This window comes from Lissotriton helveticus, chromosome 6 (assembly GCF_964261635.1).
Source record: "Lissotriton helveticus chromosome 6, aLisHel1.1, whole genome shotgun sequence".
Lineage (NCBI taxonomy): Eukaryota > Metazoa > Chordata > Amphibia > Caudata > Salamandridae > Lissotriton > Lissotriton helveticus.
In genome coordinates, this window is record NC_136067.1 from 1,166,295,218 (window position 1) to 1,166,307,411 (window position 12,194).

At 47.4% G+C, this 12,194-nt stretch overlaps 1 protein-coding gene across 14 annotated transcripts in view; it reads left to right on the plus strand.

The window, feature by feature from the left end:
• The window catches only part of AFDN (afadin, adherens junction formation factor), a 1,642,835-nt gene that overhangs the window by 1,336,851 nt on the left and 293,790 nt on the right, over positions 1–12,194 (plus strand). For all 14 annotated transcript variants that reach the window (XM_078648844.1, XM_078648846.1, XM_078648851.1 and 11 more), the window contains one exon: positions 6,258–6,446. In XM_078648844.1, coding sequence (XP_078504970.1) covers positions 6,258–6,446 — 189 coding nt within the window. The remainder of the gene's footprint in view (positions 1–6,257; positions 6,447–12,194) is intronic.

Here is a 12,194-nt window from a genome sequence, read left to right on the forward strand (position 1 = left end):
TCTCCTTTTCCTGTTGCATCGAATTCGGAGTCGCAAGGTGAGTCTTCTCCTGTGGCTTCTCCGGAGCATTCCCTGGCTCCGGCTTCGAATTCTTCTCCGGCGCCGACGCACTTTCCATCTCGAGAGGAGGTTGAAGCTCCATTGCCTGAAGGGTCTTTGACTCCGATGGATCCGCCCTCAGGTCCGGTTGACCAGACTCCGATTGTACCACAACAGGAGGAGTCTCTGGGTCCATACCCACCCTTTCCAGGCCCGGGACAAGACCCGACGCATTATTTGAATGCGATGTACGGCATCTTTTCAAGGGCCATGTACCCCTGTGGAGCACCATCTGGTCCCATGGGTCCAATGGCCTTCAATCTGGGTGTCCCGCAGACTTAAGCACAGGCGCCGTTTATGCCTTTTCTGCCGGCGGCGCCTTCCTGTAATTTCTCGGCGTCGAGATCATGGACGCCGATACCATCTTCTCCGATTCCGACTCGACCTTGTACGTTCCAGGCTGTCCCTCCGGATCCGAGCACGACGCCGGCGCCGGCTCCATCGAAGTCCGTTGTGGCTCCATCGACGCCGATCCCGAGGATGAGGTCTAGGCGGGAGGCTCAAAGGCTACTGGAAGAGCAAAGGTATTGAGCAGAGGAGATGGAGGAGGGAGAATTGCAAGAGTCTGAGGACTTGTTTGAAGAGCTTAAAGAGGCAAGTGGTCTGGAGTTATCTCCTGAGTGGGAGCTTTCTTCGACTCCTGATGTCCCATCAAAGGATGTTGCACCATACCACACGGTCATTAAAAAGGCCGCTGAGCTCTTGGATTTGAATCTGCCTACTGCAGAGTTTAAATCTAACATCTTAACGGAGGTGCTTGATTCTCCCTCTTCGGTTGTGGAGCCAATGCTGCCATTTAACAAGGCTAATACTGAGCCTGTATTGGAGGTGTGGTGTAAGCCCTTTTCGTCTCCTGCGGTATCAAAGACTGTAGCAAGAAGGTATAGGGTTGCTCCTGTGGATCCAGACTTTTTGTCTTCGCATCCATCTCCTGAGAGTCTGGTAGTTCAGGCAGTTTGCTCCAAGAAGTCTACCGGAGCCTTCCCTCAAGTACCAAGTGATAGGGAGTCAAAGAGATTGGAACAATCGGCAAAAAAGGCTTTCTCATCGGCCAGCATGGCCTTAAAATCTACGAATGCGACATGCCTTCTAGGGCATTATATTCAGGCTCTTATGGACTCCGCGAAGCAGTTGGTTCCAAAGATACCGGTAGAGGACAGGCAGAACTTTAGTGAGGTTCTAGCAGATAGGCAGGCTGCCGCTCGCCAGGTAATCCAGAGCGGTTTGGATACGGCTGACTCTGTGGCAAGGGACATGGGATCATCTGTTGCCACCAGGAGGGCTGCTTGGCTAAAAACTTCTGAATTTTCACCTGATGTGCAGGCGACTTTGATAGATCTCTCTTTTGAGGGTTAGGGTCTGTTTGGCAGGAAGGCAGACACGGCCCTGGAAAGGTTCAAGGAGAGTAAGGTGACGGCTAGATCTCTAGGCCTGCAAACCAGAAGTTCTTCAAATAAGAAATACAGAGGATTTGGAGGGTCTTTCTTTCGCTCATACAAGCAGCCGCAGCAGCAGAATTCCCTGTACAAGTCCGACAGGGGATTTTGCATGGAGGACCACCTGCTTCTCCTACAGGAGGAAGTCCTGGTGTTACTGAGAAAAGGTGCGATAGAGGTTGTTCCGGAGCAGGAAACGGGTCAGGGATGCTACTCCCGGTATTTCTTACCCTAGAAGGATGGCAGGCTTCGTCCAATCCTGGACCTCAGGATCTTGAACCTCTTTCTGAAGCAGGAGAAGTTCAAGATGCTCACCCTTGCGCAGGTTCTTCAAGTGCTGCAGCAAGAGGACTGGATGGTGTCGATCGACTTGCAGGATGCGTATTTCCACATTCCAATCCTGAAGTCGCACAGGAAGTATCTCCGTTTTACGGTAGAATCGCAACATTCCCAGTTTGCGGTTCTTCAGTTTGGTCTTACTACTGCACCTCGAGTCTTCATCAAGGTGATGGCGGTGGTGGCAGCACATCTCAGAAGGTCGGGGATACCGGTATTCCCTTATCTGGACGACTGGCTGATCAAAGCAGAGTCGCCAGAGAAGGTGCTCCACCATCTGCAAATTACAACTCAGTTGTTGTACAGATTGGGTTTCTCGATAAACGTGCCCAAATCTCACCTGGTGCCCTCTCAGCGCAACCTGTACATAGGTGCGGTACTGGATACCACTGTGTGTCGGGCATTCCCTCCTCCACAAAGGATTCTCGACATACAGGAAATGATTCCTTTATTTTACAATGGAGCGGTCGTTCCAGTCCTGAAGGGCCTTCATCTGCTCGGTCTGATGGTTTCCTGTATTCTATTGGTCAACCATGCACGCTGGCACATGAGGGCACTCCAGTGGTGTCTCCGCAGGCAGTGGTATGAGCACAACGGAGATCTCATTGAGTATGTGAGGATCTCTAGAGAAGCTGCGGCAGATCTGTCTTGGTGGAGTGTGGAAGGCAATCTGTCTCAAGGAAAGCCCTTTCATCTGCCTCCATCGGTGGCCACAGTGACAATGGATCCATCCACCCTAGGGTGGGGTGCTCATCTAGGGGATCTGGAGATCAAGGGTCTTTGGGCTCCAGAGGAAAGGTTGCTTCCATAAACCTTCTAGAGTTGCGGGTGATTCGATTGGCGCTCACGGCTTTCCTCCCTTCCCTTTGCGGTCAGTCGGTGCAAGTCCTGTCGGACAATACTACTGCGATGTGGTATGTCAACAAGCAGGGAGGAGTGGGGTCGCAATGTCTCTGCAGAGAGGCTCTCCGAATCTGGTCCTGTGTTCAGGACATCAGATTTGTCTGATGGCAAATCATCTGGCCGGAGTTCTGAACGTGTGTGCAGACAGTCTCAGTCGGCAGTTCTCAGCCGACCGCGAGTGGCGACTTCATCTGGAGGTGGTTCGTCACGTCTTTCGGACGTGGGGAACTCCTCAGGTGGACTTTTTTTTGCCACTCACGAGAATGGTCACTGCCCGTCGTTCTGCAATATCCGGTGCAGGGAGCTTTGGGGGATGCGTTTCAGATGAGTTGGGGCTCACAACTCCTTTATGCGTTTCCTCCCATACCCTTGATTCCTCGGGTTCTGAGGAAGATTCGCCAAGACCGGGCCCAAATCATATTGATCGCCCCGGATTGGCCAAGAAGTGTGTGGTACACAGATCTTCTCCACCTCTCCCCGTGCCCTCCGCTCCGTCTCCCGTTCAGGGCAGACCTCTCGCAGTCGCAGGGGCAGCTTCTACACCCCCACCTCCAGAGCTTACACCTTCATACCTGGAGATTGAACGGGGCAACCTGAATTCTTTTGCTCTTCCACCTGACGTGGTAGATGTTATTTTATCAGCCAGGCGGCACTCCACCAAGTCTATTTATTCTTATAGGTGGTCCAAGTTTGTCTCATGGTGTGGAGAGAAGTCCATTGACCCCTTGAAGGCTCGCTTGTCCGACATTCTTCAGTTTGCACTCTCTTTGGCTCAGTAAGGATTTGCTGTAGCGACAGTGAAAGGTTATCTTTCGGCCTTGTCGGCATTCCATTGCCTGCCGGACCAGCCCTCCGTATTCAAGTCACCTGTTGTTTTAAGGTTCTTAAAGGGCCTTACGAATAAATTTCCTCCCACTCCTTTTATTGTGCTTCAATAAGACTTGAATCTTGTCCTTACTTTCTTAATGGGTCCACCCTTTGAGCCTTTGCACAGGTGTCCCTTGAGTTTTTTATCTTTTAAAACGGTCTTTCTGATTGCGATTACCCCGGCAAGGAGGGTAAGTGAGCCTCAAGCTCTAAGTTCAAAACCCCCGTTCTTGACCATTCATGCTGAAAGAAAGTTACTCAGGACCAGGGCTGCTTTTCTGCCTAAGGTGGCAACTCCCTTCCATCTGGGGCAGTCCATTACCCTTCCTACCTTCTATCCTCCCCCTCCCCCTCACCCTTCCAAGGAGGAGAGACTTCACCGCTTGGACCTTAAAAGGGCGGTGAGCTTCTACCTTGACAGAACCAGGGAGTTCCGAATTGATGATCAACTCTTCGTGGGTTTCGTTGGCTGCAGGAAAGGCAGAGCGGTGCACAAGCGCACGCTGTCTAGATGGATTGTCTTGTGTATCAAGATATTCTACTCCCTGGCTGGTAAGGAACCTCCAGAAGGTTTGAGAGCTCATTCTACTTGGGCAAAGTCATCTACATCTGCCTTGTCTAGGGGTGTTCCTGTGGAGGACATTTGCAGGGCGGCAACTTGGGCCTCCCTCCACACTTTCGCAAAGCATTATTGTTTAGATGCAGAGGTGAGGAAGGAGGAACACTTTGCTCGTTCCGTCCTTCAGGACTTCTTGGTATAGAAGGGTGGACACCCTCCTCCGGGAGTGGGACTGCTGTGGGAATCTATTCACAAGGTGAGGAATCCACTGGCAGATGTATCCGTCAGAAGAACTAGTTACTTACGTTTGGTAACGCTTTTTCTGGTGGATACAGTATCTGCCTGTGGATTCCTCACTGACCCACCCGCCTTCCTGTTGTCCACTCTTCTATACCTATAATAGTTGCTATTGTCTTTGTGCATGTTGTTTTTAAGGCAATGTCTTGTTTATTTTTGATCTACTGCATTGTCTTCACACTGTGTGTGTTACCTTGATTATTTTGTACTGTGTACACTGTATATATATACTGTTGTCGGTCCGTCCGTGTGCCTCGAGGGCACGGAAAAAAGGGCGGAACTGATGTCATCACACCAACGGGATCCTATTATCGATTCAGTGACGTCAGTGGAGCCGCGGGCGATGCCGTGCTTCTGTGACGTCGTCGGCGTGAGGAGCTACGAAAGAATTTCCGAATGTTGCTGACGCAAGGGATATTCACAAGGTGAGAAATCCACAGGCAGATACTGTATCCACCAGAAAAAGCGTTACCGAAGGTAAGTAACTTGTTCTTCAGTGCCGCTTGTTTCTGGCACGTCTGGAGGACTGGTTCAGGCAGAGATCTGCATAAATGAGAAGCTGGCAGAGCCCATAAACCATGAGCGATGATGAGGTTTCCCAGCAGGCATCGATATGGATCAGGTCAGCCTCCACAGCCCTCTGAGGCCAAGACAGCTGTAGCATTTCATAAACCAAGTTTGGGAAAGGCAAAACAAAAATGGCAGGAGTCCCTTTATCAAGTTATTTTTTTTAAGCGCTTCATGTAGGGAATAAATAAAGGGGATCTTTACATTGTATTTAGTCAGGATCTTCTGACAACACAGGGGGCTCTAATATCCAGGGCATTCACTCAATTCACCATTTTGCCAGGTCCCCAGGAATGTTTTCTATTCTTCTCTTTTTAATCTATTGAACATGAATTCACTTGTATGTGTCTTTATATAAAAACTTGGTTGTGCACTCTATGTACATACAGCACATTTCAATTAAACCAGTTGTAATATTAATTGAAAAGAAGATACATTTTTGCACCACTCCTGCTTGATTATCTGGGAACTGACAATCACAGAGTCTCATTGAGGGTCCTGAAGTCTTATGCCAGGCCACTGTTTGCTTGTGCGGTGGCAAAACTTTGAGGCCAAACGTGGGGCATTAGAGGCAGGGCCCAAAGGGCGATCATTAAGTAAAGCCCCAACCAAATTTTCCAGGTTTTAGTTTGCCAAAACGTCTAAAGTAGGTGATATCTGTGGTTGTACAAGATGTATTTTGTATTCTGGTGTTCTTACTATCGTTTAATGATTGTTTTATTGTACTTGATTAATTTTATATATTTTGTTGTACTTGATGAATTTTATATATAGATGCATTTTAATACTGTTTTAATATTCTTATATTTGTTTTTATCAAATCGACCATCTGATGGAACTGGAGAGAAAAAGCAAATGCTAACAACTACTGATTGTATTTAAGTGTAAATATTTTCATTGCACGATTATGCACTTTATGGAAGGCCAACTGAACACTGATGTCATCCATTTTACTGGCTTACAATAGGCTGTTGCATAAATTGCACTGTTCTTTTGGATTGTCAAGAGAGAATGTAGAAATGAAGGAGCCTGAAACATTAATGTTGCACATTTTTATGATTTTAACAGGCTTCGGATTAAGACTCACACTTTACTGTATAAGTCCAGTACCACTGGCATTTTGTATGCAAACGTTTATGACTTGATGTCGAAATAAAGTAATTGAATGCTTTTTTATCTTTCACTTTTTCTAGGAAGAACAACCACCGTCAAGACTGGAGGCCTACCCTATTCCAACACAGACTTATGCTCGTGAATATTTCACTTTTCCTGCTTCGAAGTCTCAGGACCGAGTAGGACCTTCTCACACTCAGTGGCCAGTTTACGATGAAAAGTCACAGGTCCATGGGGAAAGCAATCACTCTAGCAATACATCCATTCAGGTTAGAAACAGATAAAACACAATTCACTGGGAAAACGCCTATCTCATCTTTGATGTCCACCACTTTATGTAATCTCTTATTTTTCTATTAGACATGTTAGCATTGGTTGACTAGCGCTTTTTTCTTACTGTGTATCTGCAGAGTTACTGTTTTCATTGGTGCGACTGTTGAAAATAGTTGGATTGGTTTTGGATGAGCACCACTTTAGTTTTGGTTGAGCACAAAGGCTACTTTTTACACATATATTCGACAGAGAATGATTTTTCCTCAAGAACCCCCATTACAGATGTCACAGCAAAAAATGACCTTTCAGCTTTCTTGGAAAACAGGCATTTGCAATGCAATCGGTCTTGCCTTTGGGACCTTATATGTATTTAGCTATGCAGCACATTAGCCTGGGTGCTGAATCATCTACTGTTCTTTAACATGGAGGGAAAGGAAGCGCTAAAGTGCGTGATACGCCAGGTATAGGAACAGATGGAGTGAAATAGTGCCTTTCCGCGAGAAATGGTATAGTCCAAAGGTCTGTTTCTAATACAAAATCAGGGCCTTCAGTGGTCATATCACTGAAAATACAAGATTTGAAAAAAATATTGTTGTCTACGGGTGCTCGTTGAAGACAATTTCTATGAACTGGAATCTAGAGAATGCTAAAGTGATTCTGGTATTTTACTGACCTCTGCTGGTCGCTTTCTATCAAGACCGTTAAATAGAAGCTGTTGAACAGAAAAAGAAAGTCACTAAGTGGAAGCAGACAAGTCCTAGGGCTGATTTCCAGGGCCCACAAAGTACATACACATATAAGTATATACTAAAGTATATACAAGAAGTCTCGAATGCTCAACCTAAAAAAGAAATGCTGTAACCAGCCTTACAAAAAAGCTAAACCTCATTGTAACACTGTTAGATTTGGGGGTCTCTATTTGGCAGAGGTAGGTACATTTGACCAAATAGGGACCCTTGCGTCTAGTCAGGGTAAGGGGCTACACTCCTAAAATAACCCCTGCTCACCCCCTTGGTAGCTTGGCCCGAGCAGAGAGGCTTATCTCAGAGGCAGTGTGTAAAGCATGTGTGAACACATACAGTAATACAGTGACAACACTACAGATGGACACCACACAGGTTGTATTATAAAAATAAGTATTTTTATGTAGACTTAACACAAGACCAAACGACAAAAATCCACAATACTGTACTCAAAAATTGACTTTAAAATGTTATAAAATAGCTCAGTTCTCTCAAGTTGCAAATGCAACACTTTACTCTCAATGTACCTTGAATGCGTAACGCAAAGAAAGCAAAAGGGTCGCGGGGAAGGTGATGCGTCGGTGCCTTACACGCAGGGGAGTGGATACGTCGGTTCCTTACTGCTGCGCAGGGGCGTTGATGCTCACTTGCTTACTGTGTGGGGAGTTGATGCGTCGGTTTCTTACTGCTCTCCGGTACGATGCGACAAGATGGCACCTCAATACGATACTCTTCTCTGGTGCTATGCGACAAAATGGAGTCTTGGTTGCGATGCGACAATGTTGGTGTGATGCGTGCTCGACCGACGGCCGTGCAGCGACTCGATCTTTGGAGCGGCGACAGGCCCTGCAACGCGCTTCTTCGGTCATGCAATGGCAACCTCTGTGGCGGCGTCCCGCTTCTCTGGCGATGCGCCGTGCTTCGGCTTTGTGATGATGACAGTGGCGGCTTGCTTCCTCGGCGATGCGGCAACAGCTGCAGCGGCGGCAACACGTTTCTTGTCGTTGCGTCGCGCTCCCAGTGACACGCAGTCTCTCAGAAGGCCCAGCACAACAGCAGGCACTTCAATTCCTAGCAAGGGAATTCAAGGGGGAGCTGGTTGGTCAAGTCTTGTATCCCTTAGACTTCAGGCAGGAGGCAAGCTCTAGTTTAAGCCCTTGGAGATTCTTCTTCATGTTGATAGAAAGCACACTCAGTCCTTTTCTCCTCTCTTTGGCAATGAGGCAACCACTGTAGGCCAACCCCCAAACACACAGCACAGGGGTAGTCTCCTCCTTCAGCTTCCTGGTTCTTCTCCTCAGCAAAGGTTCGTCTTGATTCCCAGAAGTGATCTAAAGTTCTTGGGTCTGGGTTCCAATATTTATACTACTTTTCTCTTTGTTCTCTGAAGACAGAGAGGTCTTTGTCTAGTCCAAAACAGTTCTGGTCGGTCCTGGAGCACTTTGTTTACAGGACTCCTTCTCTTCCTTTGACAGTCCAGGCCAGGGACATCAGACACACCACAGGAGGTGGAGCCAGCATTATTGAGGAAAAGCACAGCCCTATTCAGGTCCCAGGTGCAACTCCTCCCTCCCATCTGCATGCAGATCTCTCTATTCTGCACTGTGCTGACTCACCCTGTCTCCTGGAATCCCCCAGCCCTTGTCACTCAAACTCCAGACAAGGAATACACACCCTAGCAGAGGCAGGCTCGGATAGTTATGCAAGAAAATACCTACTACTATAAAAGTGGTATTTTCAAACACAGAATTTTAAAACTAACTTTAGTAAAAGATGTATTTTATCATTCTGAGTTCAGGCCTACTAAACTCGAATTTCTACCTAGTTCCCTGAGTCAGTTAGGATTATAAGATGTTGTAATCAAACTGCCCATTCTGGCCTATGGGGAACAGGTAGCCTTGCAATAGTGAAAAACGAAAATGACTGTAATTCACTGTTAGGACATGCCACACACATCAGGGCATTTCCTACCTTTTACCTACAATGCACCCTGCCCTTGGGCCTACCATAGGGGTGACTAATATGTATAAAAGGAAGGTTTTGGGACTGGCAAGTGGGTGCACTTGCCCAGTCAACATGGCAGTACCAGACTGCACACAGGCTCTGCAATGGCAGGCCTGAGACACACTTTACAAGCTTCTCCGGTGGGTGGCACAATCAGTGCTGCAAACCCACCAGCAGCATTGGATTTACAAGCCCTGGGCACACGCAGTGCACTGTACTAGGGTCTGACAAGTAAACCAATCAAGCCAATCATGGAGTCACTAATCCATACATCAATTTACCATAGGGAGCACTTGCACTGTGGCACTGAACCACAGAACCACCTAGCATTCAGAAAGCAACTTAAAACTTGGATATTCGACAAATAATTCCCCACCCTCCTTCAAGCGCCTTGAGACCCTCTGGGTATGTAGCGCGCTATATAAATTATTTGACTTGACTTGACTTGACTGAACAGCAGTGGCACAGTGCCCAATAGCATCTAAAACCAGCAAAAACATTAGAGGCAACAGCAAAAAAATGGTGCCAGGTATAACAATCATGATTTCTTTCTGACAAGGAAATCACTACATTAGTCATTGGCTAAGATGTTTCAGGGTTTATGCTTTTAAACTCTTTCTAGAGTATGATGATTTGTAGACATAGGCAACAGTATCTTTTGGGCCTGTGACTTGGGCCCCTGTCATATTTCAGCAGAGGGAGGCCCACATTTACAGGGGAAATGTGTGAGCTGAGAGAGCAGAAAAGAGCAGGGCAGTGCATTACCTGACTGGCCATGATGCAGTATGGGCAGTGTGCAAACACAAGGACCAGGAAGCCCAGAGGGCAGTTTTATAGGAAGTGAGTGGAAGTTGCAAAAATGGTAGTGTGTGAGGTGAGTGGAGAGTGTATATATAGAGGGGGCAGGTTATAAGCGGAAGGTGCAGGAAACAGAGATGGCAATGCTGAGTCATCAGAATGGGCAGGGAGCTGAGAGGATACTTTGTTTAGTAGAAGGGGGAGGAAGCAGGAAGGGTGTGAGCAAAGGGGGCAGGGAGCAAATACTGGAGAATGCAGAGACAGCAAGATGAAGAGCGTAAACAGCAGAAGGGACATAGAGCAGAGAAGGCAGGGCACATGGGAGGTGGCAGGGAACAGAGGGTGGTGTCTTAGTGCTTGTGGAGCTGAACAAGAGCAGAGAGAACAGTGTGAGCAAACCAGCAGGGTGGAGAGTGTGAAGTTGGGGCAGTGTTTGCGGAGAACGGTCAGGGTGGTAATGAGCAGTTAGTGAAAAGAAGAGGCAAAGAGCGGAGAGGGCAGTGTGAGATCAGGAAATTCAGGGTGCAGAGGGGGCAATCTGTGTGAACGTGTAAGGAGAAGAGAGTTAAATGTGTCATCAGAGAAAGCAGAGGGGGCAGTGTGTGAGTCGAAGGGCTAGGAGCCGAGATGGAAGTGAGTATACAGAGCGGATAGGTGGTAGATGGGAGCATAAGGAGCACGAGGAACAGGGCTGTGAAAGAGCAGTGTGTGTGAGCATTAGTTGAAATTTGAAAAGCAGTTTATTGCATTGGCCAGTTTTTAAATGTAACATATTGCATATCACTCAGATGAATTTACCTTCACTACACCGTTCAATGTGCATTTCTTTCTCATTTACAGCCAAATTTGGGTTATCTGCCCTTGGCTGCATCAATAATTTTATGGACCTGGTTCATATGATTGCTGGCCATTTTCTTCGGATTCTCTCAGTGGCACAATCAGCCTTGCGATTAAACACAACAGTGCCTATTGGCAGGTTGGACAGCTCTTTAATTTGTATATATAGATTGATATCATCCACTGCAGCACTCCACGGTCCAGGAAGGACCACATCAACCAGCCTGCCCCTCTTTTTGGCGACACATACAGTGTCACGCCGCAGCGCCTGGATGCACTTGAAAACAGGGCGCGAACTCCCGCAACGCGGGACGCACGCAAGCGTGCCCGGGCCAAGGGCGGGCCTGTCTGCGCCCGGCATGGCAGGGCCAGGTCTCTTCGGTCTTGGTTCTTTGGGTGCCCATACTGTCTCGCGCTCTGGAATACAACGGGACATCAAGATCATCATCTGTGACCTTGCAGCGTTCAAGTAAGCTTTCATCAGGTATTAAGTAAACCTTTTGGGATGGCGGCTAGTTTGAAATCAGGGGATGGAAAGATGGCTACTCAAAAAATCCTTGCAAACTCGACACTTGACTGCTTTCTTCGGGCTGCCAAAGCCACAAATAAAGAGATACAGGTTACGTAGCTGCCCATTTAGAATGAATTATAGCTAAAAACTTACTTCCTATATTCACCAGACTGGAGAAATTGAAGTCAACAGTGACATTACTTTGCAACCTAGTCTCGGACAATCCCTTAGGGGAGGAGCGAGGGGTGGTGACACATGCGAGGGGGTAGATGGAGGTAGGGACCCCCAGGGAGGCCTGAATACGGTGTGCTTGACACCGGGTGCCATTCAATCTACTTGTGCAGCAGGCAAAGGACAACAAAGTAGTGCTACTAGTGCCACCAGAGCAGAGCAACAGAAACCAGCAGGGCCTACGCATATAAATCACATAAATTACGCAGGAAATCGAAGTCTGACTTCTGAATCTACAAGGCCAAGAACATCACATGTACCCTCTGCGGGGGGGTTGGTACTTTTCAACACCACAACACCCGCTACAACACAATCAAACTTGCGGCCCAAAAATAATTTACTTAGCTGAGATGATAGGATGACATTGCACCTTCCACCGGAGTGTTGCACTTATGTGGCAATTCTCACCAATGTTCCCCCGCTGAAAGATGGTCAAAAGGAATCACACACTGAGCTGGAAAACAAAGTTTGTTATTGGCTAACACAGAATACAAATTTTTCTAACACCCACTATTGGGATATTCTGTTCTTAAGGCGGGTAGGCTGGGTTGGTCCATTGGTAAAGTCTCTTGATGGAGACTGTATTGTTATAAACTGCAGATCCCCATCTATGGCAGCAC